General features: G+C 45.9%; 1 protein-coding gene across 2 annotated transcripts; it reads right to left on the bottom strand.

Moving 5' to 3' along the window:
- Positions 1-4,580: 4,580 nt before the first annotated feature.
- TRIM25 (tripartite motif containing 25) lies at positions 4,581-20,772 on the bottom strand. Of its 2 annotated transcripts, XM_053375164.1 has the most exons (9): positions 19,953-20,772; positions 18,313-18,408; positions 15,442-15,675; positions 14,341-14,497; positions 13,144-13,203; positions 12,812-12,898; positions 10,351-10,377; positions 8,024-8,131; positions 4,581-6,542 (listed from the first exon to the last, which is right to left on the bottom strand). In XM_053375164.1, the coding sequence occupies exons 1-9, from the start codon at positions 20,586-20,588 to the stop codon at positions 6,013-6,015; spliced, it is 1,935 nt and encodes a 644-aa protein (XP_053231139.1). In that variant the 5' UTR covers positions 20,589-20,772; the 3' UTR covers positions 4,581-6,012. The 2 variants fall into 2 exon arrangements, with proteins under 2 accessions (XP_053231139.1, XP_053231140.1); XM_053375165.1 differs by lacking the exon at positions 13,144-13,203.
- Between the last annotated feature and the right edge of the window lie 1,997 nt (positions 20,773-22,769).

Genomic DNA, 22,769 nt, shown 5'->3' on the forward strand with positions numbered 1-22,769 from the left:
AGATGAAATTGTGTTTCGATTGTGTGTGTTAAAAGTGTTGAAACTTAATAAATTATCACTGAAGGAAAAAAAGAGTAGTTTTATTTATCCAACAATGAATACGCGTTATATGTAGCATTAAACGGTATCATTCAGAGTATTTCTGATATTATCTTTAAACATACACACTCTATTCCCGAATCATCATGGAACCATGAATTCGAAGTGCTGGCATTCTCTCCTAAATTATCTCCTTCTTTTCAATTAGCTTATTATTATTTTAATGGGGGGTCCTCACTCCCTCCCACAGCTTTTTGGACTTGCTCACATAATTGCCTATATTTTATGTAAATGGAATTGTTACACCGTAAAATGATATACAAATGTGTCTACCACACAAAGTCCAATAAAGAGCCTGAATGCACCCATTATTTACAATGTAACGGCATCTGATAGCAGCCTGGGAAACACAGACCTGACAGATGCTCGCCCGTGACAAGGCCTGAAAAAAAATTGAATGAGGAGGGCTCCAATAGACCACAATTAATTGACTTTTAAAATAACTCCTTTTTTCACAGTTCTACTTGGCTGAGCAGGATTCACAAATTGCTGTCTTGAACTTTTTAATGGGACAAAATAGCTGCCAATGAAAGTCTAAATGACATGGACTTTGAATGGGAACCATACAATGACCACACCGTGACATGTTTTTAACTGACATATTGATTATTTGAGAAGTAGCAGTCACTCAATTGAAGACAGAGGAGAAAGGGAGGGGAGGGAGGGCTGGGGTGGGGGGTGGAAGCAGTGGGTCGGGGTGGGGAGCTATGCGGTTTCTTAAAAAGTTGCACATTCTGCTCAAAATGTAGAGGAACAATTTTTTAATTCAGAAAGAAAAAATAGTAAGTGCCCCAAAGCACGGTTCGAACAATTCAGTAAAGTTTCACAGAAAAACTTGCTTGCTTCCAACTTGTGGCTGCATCTCTGGTCCAAAACAGGTAAAGTGGTACCTCTGGTTACGTATTTAATTTGTTCTGGAGGTCTGTTCTTAACCTGAAACTGTTCTTAACCTGAAGCACCACTTTAGCTAATGGGGCCTCCTGCAGCCGCCGCGCAATTTCTATTCTCATCCTGAAGCAAAGTTCTTAACCCAAGGTACTATTTCTGGGTTAGCAGTCTGTAACCTGAAGCGTATGTAACCTGAAGCATATGTAACTTGAGGTACCACTGTATTTCTGAATCAGCAAACAGATCCCCTCAATGAGGAACTGTGGTCAGTTTTGAAATCAGTGCAAATCTATGGCTATGCCCAATAATAATAATAATAATAATAATAATAATAATTTATTTATAACCCGCCCAGCCACTCTGGGTGGTCCCAACAGTATATTAAAAACACGATCAAACATTAAACATTAAAAACTCCCCTAAACAGGGCTGCCTTCAGATGTCTTCTAAAAGTCAGATAGTGGTTTATTTCCTTGACATCTGATGGGAGGGCGTTCCACAGGGTAGGTGCCACTACCAAGAAGGTCCTCTGCCTGGTTCCCTGTAATCTCACTTCTCGCAGGGAGAGAACTGCCAGAAGGCCCTCGGTGCTGGACCTCAGTGTCTGGGCTGGATGATGGGGGTGGAGATGCTCCTTCAGGTATACTGGGCCAAAGCCGTTTAGGGCTTTAAAGGTCAGCACCAACACTCTGAATTGGAAACATACTGGGAGCCAATGTAGGTCTTTCAGGACCGGTGTTACCGTATATGGTCACAGTGGCCACTCCCAGTCACCAGTCTAGCTGCCGCATTCTGGATTAATTGTAGTTTCCAGGTCACCTTCAAAGGTAGCCCCACCTGGAGCACATTGCAGTAGTCCAAGCGGGAGATAACTAGAGCACTGTCAACATTGAGAGGGTAAGCTCATGCACCAAAGGAAGAAGCACGCAAGTGAAGAATGCCCCCAATGGTTGAGATAGGTGCATCTCCTAGTGAGATCTAGACCAAAGACTTCCTGGTTCACAGTGTAGGTCAGAGGTCAGCAAACATTTTCAGCAGGGGGCCAGTCCACTGTCCCTCAGACCTTGTGGGGGGTCGGACTATATTTATTTTTAAAAAAATGAATGAATTCCTATGCCCCAAAAAGAACCCAGAGATACATTTTAAATAAAAGCATACATTCTTCTCATGTAAAAACACCAGGCAGGCCCCACAAATAACCCAGAGGTGCATTTTAAATAAAAGGACACATTCTACTCATGTAAAAACACACTGATTCCTGGACCATGGGCCAGATTTAGAAGGCGATTGGGCTGGATCTGGCCCCCAGGCCTTAGTTTGCCTACCCATGGTGTAGGTGGATGCTGCAATCCTATGCAAGTTTCACTGGCATTCATTTGACGAAGGTCCTGGCGCTTTCAATTAAGATTCCCTACAAGTGAATTAAGTTTTCGGGATTAATGTTAAACCCATGTTCATTCCCCGGCAGAGGCAGCAGGTTGTCTTTTCCAACAATCATCACTCCGCGGTAACGATCATAAAATCAAACTTTATTGAATTTTCGCTTAATGAACATCAAGGCACCCTGCAAGACAAAGGCTGTGCAGTCTTGTATACATTGCAACATTACATTTGACATAGTCTTGTCTGAGATTGCAACAGGCTAATCACAAAGTGGCAAAAAAATGGAGGAATGCCAAAAACATTCACTCTCTTATTTTTAACCTCTGCTTCCGAAAACCAACCCACAGATCAACATGGTTCGCATTATGAACTAGAAGAAACATTAGCTAGATTTTGTTTTTTATGTTCTGTGCTTCTATACAAGTTTCCAAGCATGCTGAAGTTATTTCCCAGCAGTGTTGCAGACAAGAGAAGCTTTCATTTACTACACAGAAAAGCTGGGCAGAAATTGGTAGCTTAGATACTAGATTATTATAATTGAGTCAACCATGTATCCATGTAAACACAGCCACACTGCTAGGCAAACATTGCTTTTCGGTGAAGGGTTTCATCTGGGCTGGGAAAACAACAGCAGAAAATCACATTGTATCACTGATTATCAAGGCAAGGTTGAAAGATGAGGCTCAGCATCCTTCCACTCAAAACCAATAGGACGTAATACGTTTAATTTTTGCTTGACTGGATCCATTAGTATTATTCTACTGTCTGTCTTGCCATAACACCCCCATGGTATTCTAGGCTAGGAAACAAGCCTTAACCTAAGAAGAAACAGATTACCTTTCATTTTTATCTCAACAATCAAAAACAGTGATCACCTTTTAGACAGTGGTCAATATTTGTGCCAGGCAAAAGACTAAAAGCAGCGAGATTCCCAAAGATCATCATCTCAAAACCCACTGCAATATAATCAGAAGACTTCAGCAAAGGTCAAGGAAGATAGATCGTAATGAGAGCAGAAGGGCAGCTGGGCATCAACCAAGTCACTGTAGGAAACATCCCAAATCACACAACGTTTGGATAAGGGGAACTGGTTCTACAGCGCTTGTGCGTTATTTAAACACATGGAAAAGTGCGTCAAGAGCCCACGAGCATTTGTAGGAAGAATACCTAAGGTAAAATACCCAACTCATTTGAGAAAGTAGTCCTCAAGGGCACTTCTACAAAAAAGAAAGAAGTTAGTAGGCCTTAAGAGAAAAAGGACACACACCCAAAATTCTCTCTATGGTAGGAGATGATGTCCTCAGATCCTACAATACATAGGCATGGATCATTAGGGGAAATGTGGTCCCAGAGCTCCTGAGCACCAAGGTTTTGCTAGACTGGAGAAGAATAGTCAGATCTCTATTCCAGCAATTCTTCCACCCTAGCAATTCTTCCATTACCTCAAGTTTATTCTGTATTTTGTTTCAAAGTCACACTACGGCTTAACGCGGTAGTGTTCCCCTTGTCTGCCTCACACCCTACTTTGTTTTCAGCTCATTCATCACTCTTTCCTGGCTTTCTTGAACTTCCTTGGGGTTTTCTGGAATAGGGCCAACGATCTACTACATTTTCATAAGCTCCACTGAAGGTCTCAGTAACTTGTGCCTCAGATTCCTGGGCTATTCTGAAGAAGAGTCGTTTGGTGCAAAAGCCCAGCTAGCAGTAGGGATGCAGAGTTGTCACTGCTTGGAATATTTGGAAAGGAATTATTTCCCAACAGTGTGTTATCCCTCCAACCTTTGACTACGGGAAGAAACCCATGGCTTGATTCTTAAACATGTGGGCCAACCTGCTGTGGCACTTTGCTTTTATCTCAGGCCTTCTCCAGAGGTCTCAGCTCATGCCTAGCATCGATGCTTCTCAGTTTTCATTTCGCTTCTGCCAGAAGACCCCTGGCATGTGAGGCTTCTAAACTGGAGAGCTTCAAGGCAAGAGATTTGGTCAAAAGCATCTTTGCAAAGTGTGTGTGTTCTGGCCCCAGAAAGGCCAAATGTGTTGCCTACTAGCACACAGTACAAAACACATGTTTTCTTAAGACCTTAGCAGTGCCTCCAGCTTGTTCCTCTTTAATAAAGAGTGTTGCAAAGTTCTCTTCAATTGCTTATAATGTGTAACTGTCAGAAAGGCACGGAAGCAGGTATCAAATAAAGAAATCTAAGACATAGGAATGTTGACTAGAAAATCTTAAGATTTCCAGCTTCCTCAGGTTCCTCCTAGTTTGCTGACTGGCAGATCACACAATAAGTCTGAAATGCCCACTAGGAGGGATCACTCAGAGACATGATCCATGTTGCGCATGCTGGTTCTTCACACTAGTGATCTTTTAAGTCAAAACACTATCAAAGTCTGTCCTTGGAGAACTGCATGCGTCCAACAAGAGGGATCAAAATCTCCTCCAACAGTGAAGAGCAGAAGATTCCATCTAGCCTGAAAGATCTCACATTTCACCCACAGCCTCTTCCCAATACCTCAAAAATCAGAAAAAAATGCCGCAGCTAAGATTTTCAAAGACCAGGATGAGAAGTGACGTGCCTTATTCCAAGCGGTCAACGACACAGAGGGTGTGAAGCACGAACTGCTGCTGGTGATGTCTTGTTGTTGTTCTAAAGGAAGCTGTTCCCCTTCAGCAAGGGTCTTTGACCAGGAAGTACAACCAAAACACGAGCACTTCCTGTCCAACCTTCCTGTCCTGGCATGCTGAATATGGTTCAAAGCCTCCAAAAGAATCAGCTCCTTAAGTTCTCATGACTCCAAAGAAACGAATTGAGCTAAGAGGGGCTTATCTGCATCTTCATGGACGCTCCAAGCAATTGAAGGGGGTGTTCCTTTCATAACATCACGGGTAGTTAATCTGAAGAGACTGTTTTGCATCCCTCCTCCATGCAGCGATACCAAACTGATTGCCCCTGCTCTTCTTCAAGAGCAGAATTAGCAATATCGGATACAGGAACGCCCAACCACCTCCACAGCCCTGCGCTGTTCTTGTTTGTCAAAACACAACTCCCAATGCAAGTTACTGCCCTAAGCATCACAACAGACTATTTCAAAGAGAAATCTGTTTGAAGCCTGATCTGCCTGAGACAGTGAGATTGGGAATGTGCCAGTGCCCATATGGCAAGAACTGAATTCTTCCGGCAGAGACACAGCAGTGGGGATACACCTTAGATATCCTGTGCTCGGAACTCCTGACAGCGTGTTAGGGATGGAGGCAGAAGCAAAGCAAAGCAAGCGTCTGCTCAGACATGCCCCAGACTTGCATGTACAACGCGTGCCAGGAGTTCTGTGTGCCTGAGGAATACAGTCCACCGGAAGCGCAACAGGAAAACACCTCTGAAAGTTTCCTAAGGACACTCTCAGAGAGGCTTCTTCAAGACAACATTCTTAGTGGACTGTGGCTTTGATTTAGTAGCCCTCAGATTCCCAGAAAACAAGGTCAAGTTTCAAAAGGGTGAACTCTTGCTTTGAAGCCAAGGATTCTGAGAGAGAGACAGACAGACAGACAGACAGACAGACAGACAGAGACAGAGAGAGAGATAAAGAGAGGAGTTAACATACGGACAGGCCCTATGTGAGCAAAGCAAATGGTGGCGGTTCCGTTCTTCACTTCAGCTGGCACAGCGAGATAGTGGTCCCGCTGGAGAACACCCAGAACGCTGGATAGAGCGCTTCTGTGAACTGCGCCCGGAATTTGTAGAGCAGGATGAGTTTCTCGCCGACGCCGAAGAAAATGACGAAGCCGCCGTCGTAATTCAGCAAGACGCCAATCTTCTTCAACTTGGTGTTGGGCAGGCATTTCTCGACGTCGTTGTGCCAGGCCGAGATCCTGGAGTTGAACCACTCGATGCACCAGGAGCTGCCGTTACGCCCCAGGCGGCTCTCCGCCCCCTGCCTTGCCATGCTCCCATAGCAGACGCCGACCCCGCAGAAGGTGTTGTGCTCCAGCTCCACTTCCCAGTAATGGATGCCCCGCTTGAAACACTGGAAGGCCACCACCTGGGAGCAGTAGGTGAAGCGCTGAGGGTGGTGGGCGTAATTCTGAGGAGTTTCCGACACGGATATCTTGGTGTTCCTCTCAGAGAGCAGCACTTTCTTGTGGGCGGTGTTGAAATCCAGAGTGAATTTTGTCGCAACTGCGGAGAAGGAAGTTCAGGGGAGAAGTGAGAAGAACGGCCACCTGATATTTTACAGAGCAATAGGGGAAATTGAGGAAGCTTGGGGAAGAATAGCATGATAGTCTTTGCTATTAAGAGAACTTCATTTATACAAAGATAGTGTGAGGAAAAAGAAACAAAGTGTGTGAGAACGGGGGCGGGACCCAATACTGTTACATTACCATACATTAATACACTAGTGGCCAAAATTGTGGAAACCTTTTGGGAAATTTCTGAGGTTTCATGACTCATAACACCACTGTTTTTGGAGAAATACCATAAAATTATACATCAATACAGTGGTACCTTGGGTTAAGTACTTAATTCGTTCCAGAGGTCTGTTCTTAACCTGAAACTGTTCTTAACCTGAAGCACCACTTTAGCTAATGGGGCCTCCTGCTGCCGCTGCGCCGCTGGAGCACGATTTCTGTTCTCATCCTGAAGCAAAGTTCTTAACCCGAGGTACTATTTCTGGGTTAGCGGAGTCTGTAACCTGAAGCGTCTGTAACCTGAAGCGTATGTAACCCGAGGTACCACTGTAATTTAATGAAGAATGTAATGCAGCAAGGTTTGTTCAATTATCTGAATTCTGTCAAACATTATAGCCAAATAACCAGAAAAAGGAATTTACCATACCTATTGAGCCAATCACCCATCTCCTACTACCCTTCTGAGAAATACCCCACCCCAACCTCCCACTATATATAAGGTTCTGGTGACTTTAGAGTATCTGAAGAAGTGTGCATGCACACAAAAGCTTATACCCAGAACAAACTTAGATGGTCTCTAAGGTGCTACTGGACAATTTTTTATTATTATTTATTTATTCAGAAAAAGGAAGCACAACTTGTTTAGGGTGAATGTAGCCAATGAGCACAGGGACGTGGGTGGCGCTGTGGGTAAAAGCCTCAGTGCCTGGGGCTTGCCAATCGAAAGGTCGGCGGTTCGAATCCCCGCGGCGGGGTGCGCTCCCGTTGCTCGGTCCCAGCGCCTGCCAACCTAGCAGTTCGAAATCACCTCTGGGTGCAAGTAGATAAATAGGAACCGCTTACTGGTGGGAAGGTAAATGGCGTTTCCGTGTGCTGCACTGGCTCGCCAGATGCAGCTTTGTCACGCTGGCCACGGGACCCGAAAGTGTCTCCGGACAGCGCTGGCCCCCGGCCTCTTAAGTGAGATGGGCGCACAACCCCAGAGTCTGTCAAGACTGGCCCGTACAGGCAGGGGTACCTTTACCTTTACCTGAGCCAATGAGCATGAGTGTTTAGAGAGCCAATTAGGTGCTATGAGCCATCAAATCTCGGAAAGACACTTTTCCCAAAAGGTTTCCACAATTTTGGCCAATAGTGTATACTTAAAAAAAATACACTGGACCTTTCCAGTCCAAATCAATGTGACAGAATGTTGAGAGCGTGATGGAATTCCAGGAACTGAATTTGCATACACAGAATCAGGTGACTTACATTCCAAAAGCTCTTCTCGGGATTTACTTAAAAAGCTTTCCAGAGTTATCGACGGAATCCCTGCTTGAGGCCTGCTAGAACTTCGTGCTCTCTGGTTGGGACTTTGTGCTGGGGAAGGGAGGGAAATGGAGTCGTGTGGTGATTATTTTTTTTACAATACACACATTTTAAACAACCATCACCAAAACAGGGCAACTTAATTTCTGCAAGGTTTTATGCAACTCTACCACACAGGTTGCTCAAACAGGATCTTACAGCCAAATTCATTCAAAAGTTAAGTCGCCTTGATTCTGAAGGGTCTTTTCGCCATACAACTGGGTTTCAGATTGCACGCTATTCCAACAATTGATACAGGAACAGCTGTTGAACTGGAAAGCAGGGAACTTTGATAATCTTAGGGATGTTTTTAATATTTGATGTTTTATCGCTTTTTATTTTTATTAATATTCAGTTGGAAGCCGCCCAGAGTGGCTGAGGAAACCCAGCCAAATGGGCGGGGTATAAATTATTAATCATCATCATCATCATCATCATCATCATCATCATCATCATCATCATCCCAAGAGCCAGGAGCCACTGAACACCATTTAACTCAGGTGAGGAAAAGCCCAAGGTGCTTTTTCAATCACTTAAAACACTTCCATTCCCTGGTCCTTGTGTTTTATAATGTTTTTATAATGTTGCACTGTTTTAGTATTGTTAGCCGCCCTGAGCCCGGCTTTGGCTGGGGAGGGTGGGATATAAATAAAATGTATATTATTATTAATTATTATTATTATTACTATTATTCAATAACACTTCAGAGCTCCTTCCCTCCCATTCTGGGACCACTGGAGATCTAGCAAGGCAGCAGAGGCATTTTAAAACATCCTTATTTTCCCTACACCTCTGAGTCTTCTAGGAGAAGGGTGGGCAGAAAGAAGATCAGGATTTACTGGAAGATCTCTCCCCAGTTTTGCAGTAGATCTGTTTCCTGAAATCTAGATGCTCCTGAGGCTGAACCCTCTTGTCCAAGGCAAGACAACACAGTAATAATAAAATATAATAATAATAATAATAATAATAATAATAATAATAATAATAATAATAATAATTTATTATTTATACCCCGCCCATCTGGCTGGGTTTCCCCAGCCACTCTGGGCGGCTTCCAACTGAATATTAAAAACAGTACAGCATCAGACATTAAAAACTTCCCTAAAGAGGGCTGCCTTCAGTTGTCTTTTAAAAGTAAAGTAGTTGTTTATTGCTTTGACATCTGCTGGGAGGGCGTTCCACAGGGCAGGCGCCACTACCGAGAAGGCCCTCTGCCTGGTTCCCTGTAATCTTACTTCTCGCAATGAGGGAACCGCCAGAAGGCCCTCATTAACTTTTAAAAGAAGAAAGCTGAGTCTTCATCTCTTTATTCTGTTTTACAAAAATGCTTTTGGTTGGAAAGGCAGTACATAATGCAAGCAAATACCGTAGATCTTGGCTCTGAAAGAGGCCACTTCGTTCACTGCCCATGGTAGCATAGCCAGGATTCTTTCCTAGCAAGGAATTCATGCAGACTCTCAAGTCTGCTTCACCTGACCGCTACATGCCTCTAATACTCCCTCTGGTGGCTTGATCACATCTGAAATGTGATTTGATTCGCAGAAACTTTAGTAGGAGTTAACATGAGAAACATTTATTCATTTGCAAGGTTCCTAACCAACCACAAGCAACTTACAGCAAAACAATGATGTAATTTAAAACCAATACAGTCGTACCTTGGAAGTCGAACGGAATCCGTTCCGGAAGTCCGTTCGACTTCCAAAACATTCGGAAACCAAAGCGCGGCTTCCAATTGGCTGCAGGAAGTTCCTGCAGCCAATCGGAAGCCTCGGAAGACCCATCAGATGTTCAGGTTCCAAAAGAGTGTTCAAAAACTGCAACAGTCACTTCTGGGTTTGTGGCATTTGAGGGCAAAACATTCTAGTACCAAGGCGTTTGGGATCCAAGGTACGACTGTAGTTTAGAACGTAGAATTAGCTTACAACCCTCCAAACTGTAGAATTCCTTCCCCACAGAAGTGCAACCGTCATCCTCATTGTACAACTTTTTGTCATATGCTGAAGATGCACCGCTTTACCAGCTGAGATATATGCTTAGGACGTTGTTAGCTTAGAACCACATAAAACGGGATGTTGGCAGGGATACTTTATGGATAGAGCCATGAGCCAAGGTGCCCCACACATCTGGGTAGGTGCATGAAGAGCACTCTTGTGACACCAGGCTCAAAAGACAGGTCGGCTATTCCTCAAATTTTAAGCAAGGCAATACAATTTTTGCAGGAGTGAACTTACATCGTTTAGCAGGTCGCCTTCTCTGCTCTGAAAAAAAGGAGAAACGAAACTGTTGTGGTTACTGAGGAAATGAAACAGTTGTGGTTACTGGGGAACGGGGGAACGTAATGAAACAATATGTATTTTTAAACAAGCAACTTCAGCGTATGCTAAGAATGGAACACCTGAGCCTCGCGACTAGAGGTTTGCCATCTGGAAGAGCCTTGAAACTTATTTTCATTCAAGAGTTGAATTTATCCAGCTGAAGCACAGTCTACCTCCAACATCTCATTCTGCAGCAGATGTAAGGCAGGCCCCAAACAAATCTGTTTTCTTTTCAACTCTAAAATGTAAACTTCTTCCTTGTTCTTTTGGCTGCACCCTCCATGTTTTTGTTGAACCATGTTCCATTCTGCCATCTTCCTCAGTCCCTCCTGGTTATCTAAATTTATCTGCCTTTGATCACCCATTTTTATATATTAAAAAAAGGAAAAACCTCTTCAAACTTCACACTCGTTATAAGCTACCATGTGTTACCTTGTGGGTGGTATTCTTCAAAAGAAATACTAGTGAACTTGTGACTTGATTCTGGTGGTTTGGCTAATAATAGGTTGGGAGGGGGGGACTGGGCAGGTGTTCTGCCAACAACATGGGAAGCAAAACAAAAAAAAATGGGGGTGATGCAACATGACACCCATTGCTGATGCTCACAAAGGACTCGTGCACAGGGAAGTTTTTAACGTCTGATTTTTATTGTGTTTTAACATTCTGTCGGGAGCCGCCCAGAGTGGCTGGGACAACCCAGTCAAATGGCGGCACATAAATGAATAATAATAATACCGTGGTACCTCGGGTTAAGTACTTAATTCGTTCCGGAGGTCCGTTCATATCCTGAAACTGTTCTTAACCTGAAGCACCACTTTAGCTAATGGGGCCTCCTGCTGCCGCCACACCGCCTGAAGCACTATTTCTGGGTTAGCGGAAGCGTATGTAACCCGAGGTACCACTGTATTACATATAGTAATAAATTATTATTATTATTATTAGAAGATATCTGAAGGCAGCCCTGTTTAGGGAAGTTTTTTAATGACTGATGTTCTAATGTATTTTTAATCTCCTTTTGGAAGCCGCCCAGAGTGGCTGGGGAAACCCAGCCAGATGGGCGAGGTATAAGTACAGTGGTACCTCGGGTTACATACGCTTCAGGTTACAGACTCCACTAACCCAGAAATAGTACCTCGGGTTAAGAACTTTGCTTCAGGATGAGAACAGAAATCGTGCTCCGGCGGTGTGGCAGCAGCAGCAGGCCCCATCAGCTAAAGTCTTGCTTCAGGTTAAGAACAGTTTCAGGTTAAGAACAGACCTCCGGAATGAATTAAGTACTCAACCCACGGTACCGCTGTAATAACTTATAAATTCTTGTTATTATAGCCTTGTTTTTAATCAGAAAAGAAGCGGCGGAGCTTACATCAGCAGACACACACTTCATTTTGGAAAGAATCTTCCTTCTTAAAAGCAAGCAGAGTTGAGGAAGAAATTGCATGCAATTCAACAGTATCATCGTGAAAAATGGGCGGGGAAAAGGGCCCGCCAATCAATCTCCTCACGCCTTATTCACTGCAGTAACCAGGTATGCTTTTTTTCTGAGCAAACATAATGGGTGGAGGCAGCGAATGTCAAACAAAGGGCACAGCCCAGGTCATCACCTGGCAAATAAAGCCTGCTGTACACAAGGGAACAAGGGGGCCACAATCACCTTTGGACTTTGGCAACCGAAACGCCCTTTTACCATCAGGTATGCAGAACAGCACAAGAGATGCTGCCTGCGCCAAGCAGCTTATATTTATAACAGCGCCGCCTAGAGGAAGCTAGGGAGAAGAGAGGGAGCAGTAACATAAGAGGGTCTCTTGATGAAAACTTCCTTGAGGACTCGAGACATATTTAAAGAGTTCCCTACAGCGAGAAAAGGGATGCGGGTGGCGCTGTGGGTTAAACCACAGAGCCTAGGGCTTGCCAATCAGAAGGTCGGCGGTTCGAATCCCCGCGACAGGGTGAGCTCCCGATCCTCGGTCCCAGCTCCTGCCAATCTAGCAGTTCGAAAGCACATCAAAGTGCAAGTAGATAAATAGGTACCGCTCTGGCAGGAAGGTAAACGGCGTTTCCACGACTGGACCTAATGGTCAGGGGTCCCTTTACCTTTACCCTTAATCCAATGTCCCAACTGCTATGCCACAGCGTTTATCTTTGGGAAGGCCAACAATTATAGTTGTCTGCCCAAAGACAATAAATATGCACCTTCTCAAAGACTAGCAACTTAGGCTGCGTACGTAAGAAAACTTGGGAGGAGCCCCTGGCTTCCTGTAACCTCTTATCTCAATAGCTTTGCTTGCTCACACAAGAGGAAGAGAGAGAGAGAGAGAGAGAGAGAGAGAGAGAGAGACTCTGGAAATTATCGATAATAATTTGTGTCCTCAACACTCACTAGTGTCTGCAGCAGCAGCAGCAGCATCCTCTTCTGTCTTCTTCTCCTGTGAAGATGTTGATGGGGGGTCGTCTCTCTTTGGTGCACCTTTGAAAAGAAAACACCAGTTAGAAGGGTGGTGATACTGGTCTTCTGCAGCAAGCAAGAATCTTGCTGCATATCTTAAAAGACAGCCAGGCAAAATGAGGAATGGGCATGCGCATGACTGGAAGCGATGAGTCTGTCGTAGGACCTTCCACCCACTTAGCAACCAAGGCTGGAGTTAAGACGCGTCTTTGCTACTGCAAAAAGAATTTAGCAAGCAGCAGGGGGTCACATGCATTTTTACTTACTGGGTGCAGCAATTTTCCCCCCTGGCTGCACAAAAGGCTTCGGTTTCCACTGTGCGGCTCCTGAAAGTAAAGTATATGTGTGCATGTATGGACATGCACAGTTTTTCACAACGTGCTTTGGCCTGGTTTCCCCCTGGGAACAACACCACAGGGGTGTACACATCTGGTGGTATGGTTCGGATCTGTAGCCTAAAGTTATTTGGCAAACAGTTCCAAATTTGTTCCTAGGCGATGTGCCGACATAATTATTCCCGGTGGACGGATAGCTCAGTTGGTTAGAATAAGCTACCCAGAATGGCCACTGCAATGGGAACACTATTTGTAAACCCATTTTACAGACATAGAGGTGTGAGGCCAAGAGACTGGACCAAGGGATTCAAATAGCATTCGAAATTCGCCAGACGCATTTTGTACCTAGCTATCAGCCACATGCAACCAAGGGAAGATGCCTGGGCGCCAGGATGGCACTTGACGTCTCCCCCACCTGCAGGTGCATGCCTGGATCTTGACCATTTTCACACACTAGCAACACATACTGTAGTATTCTCTCCGTTATATTTTATCTGCACAATCAGAATGAATTTCAGGAACCAAAAAGTTTTATTGAAAAATACGACTTTTGAGCCGGCTGCCACAAAATGGCAACTAGGCATTCTGTTTTGGCGACTGAAGCTGTGGTTTAAGGAGCTTTTTGGCACCTAACTTATATATATCTGTGTTTCTAACCTAGGTTTCTACACTCCAAGTAAGTTACTATGCAGAATTTACAAATCATTCGGGCTCCCACCTTTACCCATATTCACATTCATACATAATGGGTAATTAACAAAAACATGGTTTTCTGTTGTTATAAGCAGTAGTTCGAGAGACCCTGGACCTGCGAGTCGCATAATTCATACCAAAACCATTTAATCTTTAAAACTTTAATACAGTGTGAACTGAGCTAAGCAAAAGACACATGCGAGTAAACAAAACAGGCCAAGTACAGTGGTACCTCAGGTTAAGTACTTAATTCGTTCTGGAGGTCTGTTCTTAACCTGAAGCACCACTTTAGCTAATGGGGCCTCCTGCTGCCGCCGCGCTGCCAGAGCACGATTTCTGTTCTCATCCTGAAGCAAAGTTCTTAACCTGAGGTACTATTTCTGGGTTAGCGGAGTCTGTAACCTGAAGCCTATGTAACCCAAGGTACTACTTTACCTTCTTTTTTCTTCTCCTGGGGTTGAGCCAAGAACTGTTTCACGTTTTCTTTGAGGCCAAAGGCTTTTTGATAAACGGTGTGTATTAAGTTTTGATCCAATTCTAGTTTAGGTATGAAGACATCTTTGATAGGTAACTGCCGGAGTTTTGCTGCCTTCTGAAATAAAAGCAGATGATCTCGTGAGGATTTTGCTCTTACACACTGTCACACCCCCTTCCTGTCTGGACGCGGGTGGCGCTGTGGTCTAAATCACTGAGCCTCTTGGGCTTACCGACCAGAAGGTTGGTGGTTCAAATCCCCGTGATGGAGTGAGCTCCCCTTGCTCTGCCCCAGCTCCTGCCAACCTAGCAGTTCGAAAGCACACCAGTGCAAGTAGATAAATAGGTACCACTGTGGCAGGAAGGTAAACAGCATTTCCGTGCGCTCTGGCTTCCATTACGGTGTCCCATTGCACCAGAAGTGGTTTAGTAATGCTGGCCACATGACCCGGAAAGCTGTCTGTGGACAAACGCTGACTCCCTCAGCCTGAAAGCGAGATGAGTGCCACAACCCCATAGTCGCCTTTGACTGGACTTAACCGTCCAGGGGTCTTTTACCTTTTTACCTTTGTCTAGAAGGGAGTAATCATTACATACTGCCCTCTGGAGCAGCAGTCATAGGAAGCTGCTGCCATGCAGCATTTGCGCAGATGGAAATATAGTGGCACCCAAGACTAGGCTGCCCTAGGAAATCAGTTCAGGACCGAACAGAGTTCAGGGCAGTGCCGGATTTAAACATAAGCTAAATAAGCTATAGCTTAGGGCCCCACTCTCTCGGGGCCCCCCAAGAAAATTAAAGGGGGGGGGGAACTGGACATACATTTCCAAAATATAAGATAAATAACAAATAATATAAAACCTATATACAGCAACCGTGTTTTGTGTTGTGTATTGACCTATTAAGTCCACAAATTACCATATAGCATATATTCAACACAAAAAACAGTGACAATTTGTTGTTGACAAAGGGCAGCTGGACATATAAAGGGCCCCATTACCTTCAGTAGCTTGTGGCCTCATCAAACCTAAATCTGGCCCTGGTTCAGGGAAACAGAGGTTTACCTTTAAGAATGTGATGTCGTCATCCTCTGTCAAGGTCACTTCAATCTGGTCTCTCGCTCCCTGGATTTCGGTTTTCTTCTTACCCAGCACTTTATAGACATATTCGTATTTATCTTGGACTCTTTTCTCCTCCGCTAGGACTTTCTTCACAGCTTCTTTTTCTTCCTCTTCAATTAAAGCAATAATTTCCAGGAATTCTGCCTTCAGCAGGTCCAACTTCCGATTAGCTGTATCCTGAAGAGACAAACAAAAAATGCATTTGGAAATAAGAGTTCAGAAAGTGATAATGGGTAATTTGGCCAAATGAGAACTCTACAGGATCAGTACTGAATAAGCCTAATGTTGTCAGATTTTTATATAGCAAAAAGGTGGGAGATCACAAAGAAGAAAGCTGGAGCCTCAAGTGAATGTTGAACACAGCTTTCTGAAATGTTTTAGTTCTATAAATCATCTAATATGTCAACACAAATAGAAGTTATTAATACTGCAGTTGTTGTATAAGGGATTATTATTCTAACCAGAATGTAATTGAAATTAGCAAGATTTTGGAACGCAGAAATAAAGAAAATAATCAAACCATCAATTCTAGCATGTGGGAAGCCACGTAAATTATATAATTTGGTATTTGAACAATTGGTATTAGTGACTGTATTATTATTTGGTCTTGTTATAATGAGGCTATTATTGGATTGAAACTGAAAATTAATAAAAATTATTATTAAAAAAATGAAGTGTTTTATTCACTAAGACCTTAGAATGCATTTTAAAATAGGCATTTCTAATTTTTTTTTAAAAAACAGATTTAATAAACTGCACATTCTCTGTCTTCTCCCCACTCAAGAGGACATGTACCTATTGGCTTGGAAAAGAGTCACCTGTACAAAAAGGGAGAGACTTCTGAGGTACAGAAAATTTTTGGAAATGAGAAAGAAAACTTTAAAAAAAAAAACACACCCAAAAGGGATTGACAAATAACCGTGAGCTTCCAGGATGTATGAAATGTTGTGGTGTCAGTTAAGAAGGGTAGATGAAATTGGAGGTGGGGGGTTGGGCTGTGGGGAGCGGAGAGAAGGAATGGGTCTACTCAAGTCACCAGCATAGTTACAGGAGGTACTAAGGCAGGCATAGGGAAACTTGGCCCTCCAGATGTTTTGGGACTACAACTCCCATCATCCCTGACCACTGGTCCTGTTAGCTAGGGATGATGGGAGTTGTAGTCCCAAAACATCTGGAGGGCCAAGTTTCCCTATGCCTGTACTAAGGGATGAGCAGAGATGTATGCTGCAAGGTTAAATGAAAGACTGCTGCACTACATAGGGATGTTTCAGTAGGAAATGAAAGCAGGACCCCTTTGCTACCCTCCAGAGGTAGCATACAACCTGCTCTAAAGGTAAAGGGACCCCTGACCGTTAGGTCCAGTCGCGGACGACTCTGGGGTTGCGGCGCTCATCTCGCTTTATTGGCCGAGGGAGCCAGCATACAGCTTCCGGGTCATGTGGCCAGCATGACTAAGCCGCTTCTGGCAAACCAGAGCAGCGCACGGAAACGCCATTTACCTTTCCGTCAGAGCGGTACCTATTTATCTACTTGCACTTTGATGTGCTTTCGAACTGCTAGGTTGGCAGGAGCTGGGACCGAGCAACCGGAGCTCACCCTGTCGCGGGGATTCGAACTGCCAACCTTCTGATCGGCAAGCCCTAGGCTCAGTGGTTTAGACCACAGCACCACCCGCGTCCCTTACAACCTGCTCTACAGGTATAATAAAATGGTCAGGTTCTAAATACCAATAGGCAGCTTCCAAACCTGAGCCCTATTTGGAGACACAACAACCTTTTGTTGCATGTTGTGCCTTAAAAAGAAACACTCTGTAAATAAGATTTGATGGGTGTAACACTGGATTACTGAATGATTTAGTTCATGTTGTAAAATATGCAGGGATGTACGGCATGCAAATTGAACCACGGAAAGAGAAGAAGGGAAGTCATTGACTTACGTTTGTTTAAATGAATATTCTGTAATGTAATTTAGAAAATTTAATAAAAATTATAATACACACACACACACAGTGCTTTTTTCTGGGGAGATGCAGGTAAATGCATACCCCTAAACATTTTGTGAATCTAAGTTTGGCCTCATTGAGGGGCAGTATTTCAATATCAGTAGGAAAATGAGTCTCCTTCATCACGTTTGTGAGCCGTTTCCAGGGATAATAGAAAACATCTATTGCCACCAGCAGTGTAAGATTTAACCTCCTTCCATCGGGCCTGTAACACAGAGCTATTCCACCTGGCCTTTAATCTGAATTCAGCCTGATCTTTTATGTCCCTTCTCTTCCTTCCCCCTCCCCTTTTATGAAAATTACCTGCTCCGAGACCCCACAGCTAATTCTCCCCTGGCCTCCTCGTTGGTCCTAGTAGGACTAATTCAGCCAGCTAGCCCTGGTGACTATCTAACGCCTTATTGGATGGATTTCCCGAAAATTGATTTTTGAACTTTGTATTTTATTGTTATTCATGTTTTTATACTGTATTTTATGCTGCTTCTATGTTGTATTACAATTAAGTGTTTTAAATTTGTTGTTAGCCACCCTGAGCCCAGTTTTCTGAACCGGGAAGGGCAGGGTATAAATAAAGTATTATTATTATTATTATTATTATTATTATTATTATTATTATTACTATTACTATTGCTATTACTATTAGACTGTGGTACGGCAGGCTGATGTTAACCAGCTGGCCACCAGCTATCTGACTGAGGCTCACATCTGCCATCTTGGTCTTCCCTTTCAACGCAAGGCGGGTCGCTTGTGGTGCACAAATCTCCCGCCCCTCTTATCAAAAGCAAGCTGTGAAAACACAAATCATTTCTTACACTGGTTTGCTTCTGCTGCACTCGCACTTGGTCCAGGGACTGCAAAGCTTTCTCGTTCAGAGCATAGAGTTCCGTTAGTCTCTGCTTCAGTTGGGACTGTAAGAGAATAAAAAAGGCTCTGGTTTAAGAGTACAGATCAGCTATTGACATCCACAGACCCGTCGTTCCTGCTCTTGAGCAAAAAAGGGGAACCCGTTTCCCTGCGGATATTCACACACTGCAACTCCTATACTTCCTGACCATTCCTGACTAAGGTTGGGCAATACCTGTTTTTTAACGTTGTGGTATATCAACAGCTAAATGTTGGAATATACGAGTACAGTGGTCGTATGGAATCTGTTCCGGAAGTCCGTTCAACTTCCCAAACGTTTGGAAACCAAAGCGCGGCTTCCGATTGGCTACAGGAAGCTCCTGCAGCCAATCGGAAGCCCCGTCGGACGTTCGGGTTCTAAAGAACGATTCCAAACTGGAACAGTCACTTCCAGGTTTGCAGCGTTCAGAAGCCAAAACGTCCAAATGCCAAGGCGTTTGACAACCAAGGTACAACTGTATATTATAATGTCTGAAATAACAGGGGGGAGCTATATAGAGGCATTGGTTGGCTTCACTGTTTTTCTCACATTGTGATTTTTGAATAGTATGCCTCCCTCCTCCACCAGCCCAGTTTTCTCTCCTCTTCGCCCAGCATAGAAACCATAGCTTCGCGAGGCTAGGATCCGGTGAGGGTGCCTTGATAAAAATGCAACCGCCACATGCCCTTTGATCCCAGTCCCTGGGCATAGCCAGGGGGCAGCTGCCCCCACCAATAAAGCAAATAAATAGAAATACTTGACTAAAAGTAGAAATTATAGAAAGATTTTGAGCACTTGGGGTCAAAAGAAAGGAAATGTTGTTGAGACAGTTCATTCTGAATCTGCTGGACAGAGCCAGACAAAGGATGACCAGCAGGTGTCCTGCCCTCCAACATAAATCCTAGCTATGTCCATGGATCGAAGGGTACACAGCGTGCTTCTCTTACTGCCCTCCTTGAGCAGCTTCGCAAGGCTTCAGAAAGCAGCTCAGGGCTGGTGCTGTTCTGGTTTGGTTGAGAGCTGGGTTGGCACATGGTGGGCTCCTTTCGCCCTTCCCGGACGCCATGAACACATGCTCTGCTGCCAAACCATAGTGCTCTGCCCCTCCTCAACCAGCCTGCTCACTTGCCTCTGTGCCTACCAGGCGAGTGCCTAACTGCAAGGCCGCATGAGCAACATTTGCGACACAGACCAGCCTTTCCCCGGCCACACGCCTTCCAAATTTAGATGACAATCTCCATGTCGCCCCTCTGACCATTCACTGTGCTGGCCAGGGCTGACAGGATTTGGGAATCCAATACAGTTGTACCTTGGATCTTGAACGTCTTGGCTCCCGAACGATCAAAACCCGGAAGTGACTGTTCCAGTTTTCTAGCGTTCTTTTGGAAGCCAAACGTCCGCCGGTGCTTCTGATTGGCTGCAGGAGTTTCCTGCAGCCAATCAGATGCCGCGCTTTGGTTTCCAAATGCTTTGGAAGTCGAACGGACTTCCAGAACGGATTCCATTTGATTTCCAAGGTACGGCTGTACACCTGGACGGCGCCAGAAGCCGGGCAAGGCCCCGTCTCACCTCCTTCTCGTCCTTGGCCTCTTGCAAGGGGACGGTGGCGCACGCCTTGTGCGTGACCAGGCAAAAACAGCAGATGCAGCTGTTGTGCTCCTTGCAGTAGAACTCCAGGAGCTTCTGGTGGGTTTGGCACTTCCGGCGCTGGAGGTCCTTCACCGGCGGCACCAGCTGGTGGCCCTTGAAGGCGGGGCTCTCCAGGTGCGGCCGCAGGTGCTCCGGGCAGAAGGAGGCCATGCAGGTGAGGCAGGTCTTGTCGGCCACCTTCTCCAGGCAACTGTCACAGGCCACCGAAGAGCGGGTGCTGCTGCTGGTGGTGGTGGTGGTTTTGGTGGTGGCATCTCCAAGGCCTTTCTTCTTGTCGGCGGGCTCGCCTTGGGCGCTCTGGAACTGCTCCACCACCCTGCACAGGACCGTGTTTTTCTTCAGCTCGGGGCGACTGTCGAAGGAGCTCCTGCACTGAGGGCAGCAGAAGTTCCTCAGCAAGCCCGACCAGGTCATCTCCAGGCAAGGCAGGCAGAAGTTGTGGCCGCACGGGGTGGTCACGGGGCTCTCGAAGACGCACAGGCAGATGGAGCAGGTCAGCTCCTCTTCCAAGCCCACCAGGGAAGGGGCCGAGGGCGCGCGCAGCAGCTGAGCCATGGCTGGGGCGCGCGAGTGGAACCGAGACAGAAGCGGACCCCGCCGTCCAACACGTCCGTGGCAGCAACTGGCAGCGTTCGCAAAGTGGAAAGCGAAACTTAAAGCGACCTAGCGCCTTGCCCTCTTTCCAGGAAATCACGTGGCCCCCCGCCCGGAGAGCCGCAGGGCGGGGGCGCGCCTGGACGGGGCGGGGCGCCGGCGCGTGCGTCTCGCTCTTCTCCCCTTCGCCGCTTAAGGAAAAGCACGGGAGACGTCTTTGCATTTCGCCCAATGATCGTCCCCGGGCAATTCCTGCGCGGCGGCGGCGGGGCGAGGGGGGGGGTGCGGGGTTGGGAATGAGGTGTCACCACTTGCTCGCGAGTAAGCCCAGCCGATCTCAGACGAAAGGGAGCTCCTTTGCATGCAGGATTTTTTTGCTGGGGGGGGAGGGTCAGGCTTTATACTAGAGGGGGCAGAACCTCAGCTAGTCAGGGGCGTCGCCAGGGAGGGGCAGCTGCCCTCCCCCCAAATCAATAAAAATGCATAGCTCCTTGAGGTTCTGCCCCCCCAAAAGGCTTGCCCCCCACTAAGAAAAATCTTGGGGAGGGCAAACTTTATGTTAGAGGGGACAGAACCTTAGCCAGTCAGGGGCGTAGGCAGGGAGGGGCACCCACCATGAATAAAAATACATAATTCCCTGAGGTTCTCCCCCCCCCCCAAACAAAAGGCCTGGCTATGTCCATGCAATTAGTTGAGGATTTTTATTGATTGGTGGGCAGCTGCCTCTCTGCCACGCCCCCTTGGCAATGCCCATGTTTGGATGCTTGCTTGCTTGCTTTAGGAGTGAACTGCAGTCCATGCACACAGTTTCTGTGCAAAGGTTTGCTCGGAAGTGTAACGGGGCCAGAGGAGTTGCCAACTTGAATAAAATATTGTGGGGGGGGCCAAGTAAATCCCGCCACGCATAATCGATAACATGACAGTGCGCACACATGCACGCCCACACTATTTGAATTGCAATGGCAATTAACTTGGGGGGGGGCACAGAACCCTTAAATATTTTAGTGGGGTGGGCGAAGGGACCTCTGCACCGTAGGAGTTGGCCCCTATAAACAAGCCTTTATTCCCAGGGAGGGGTCCGTCATGATGGTGATCGAGTGCTGCATGTCCCGAAAACATCCGTGCTGGACAAATGGAGGTTGCTGAAGGTGTGTGTGCAGTTCTTGTTGCTTGGTTGCTGTCCTAACAGGCTGAGACAGGTTTACAGATGTTTCAGGTTACAGAAATAGTACCTCGGGTTAAGAACTTTGCTTCGAGATGAGAACAGAAATCATGCAGCAGCGGCGCGGCAGCAGCAGGAAGTCCCATTAGCTAAAGTGGTGCTTCAGGTTAAGAACAGTTTCGGGTTAAGAACAGACCTCCAGAACGATTTACGTTTTTAACCTGAGGTACCACTGCATATAAAAGGGACGCGGGTGGCGCTGTGGATTAAACCACAGAGCCTAGGACTTGCCAATCAGAAGGTCGGCGGTTCAAACCCCCGCAACGGGGTGAGCTCCCGTTGCTCGGTCCCTGTTCCTGCCAACCTAGCAGTTCGAAAGCACGTCAAAGTGCAAGTAGATAAATAGGTACCGCTCCGGCGGGACAGTAAACATCGTTTCCGTGCGCTGCTCTGGTTCAGCAGAAGCGGTTTAATCATGCTGGCCACATGACCCGGAAGCTGTGCGTCGGCTCCCTCGGCCAATAAAGCGAGATGAGCACCACAACCCCAGAGTCGGTCACGACTGGACTTAATGGTCAGGGGTCCCTTTACCTTACCACTGTATATGCATTACTCCGCCATCCATCAATGCGAAGTGGTCAACGTAAGGAAAATCACATGATAGACATGAACCAGTTCTTGGCACAGGAGGAATGTGTTTGTATAAAGGGGCACATCATTGTTCTATTTGCTCACATCATGTATCTTGCTGGTGACTAATCGCTCCCTCTAACAGCAAACTCAGGTGGGGAGTGTTGGCAGGATGGGAACCAAGACAGGAGCAGAAGAGAATGCCACAGGGACCTTGAGGCTTGCAGATTTATTTTTTTAAGTGGGAATTGATCCCCTCTCACCAGCCCAGTGAAGACAGCCTGCTTACTGCCGCTTAGGACGCAGGGAATTCTTGCAGTGGAGTTGTAGGAAAGGACAATCAGTTGGCC

The sequence above is a fragment of the Podarcis raffonei genome, chromosome 2, assembly GCF_027172205.1.
Source record: "Podarcis raffonei isolate rPodRaf1 chromosome 2, rPodRaf1.pri, whole genome shotgun sequence".
Classification (NCBI taxonomy): Eukaryota; Metazoa; Chordata; class Lepidosauria; order Squamata; family Lacertidae; genus Podarcis; species Podarcis raffonei.

What these genes read in the sequence shown, in the direction of transcription:
- TRIM25 (XM_053375164.1), bottom strand. Translation starts at nt 20,588, where the DNA reads ATGGCTCAGCTGCTGCGCGCGCCCTCGGCCCCTTCCCTGGTGGGCTTG. An exon ending in CCAGGAGAAGAAAAAAGAAG is followed by an intron (nt 13,204 to 14,340) that starts GTAAAGTAGTAC and finishes CTTTACTTTCAG; the next exon opens with GAGCCGCACAGTGGAAACCG. An exon ending in TGCTGCTGCTGCAGACACTA is followed by an intron (nt 10,378 to 12,811) that starts GTGAGTGTTGAG and finishes CCTTTTTTTCAG; the next exon opens with AGCAGAGAAGGCGACCTGCT.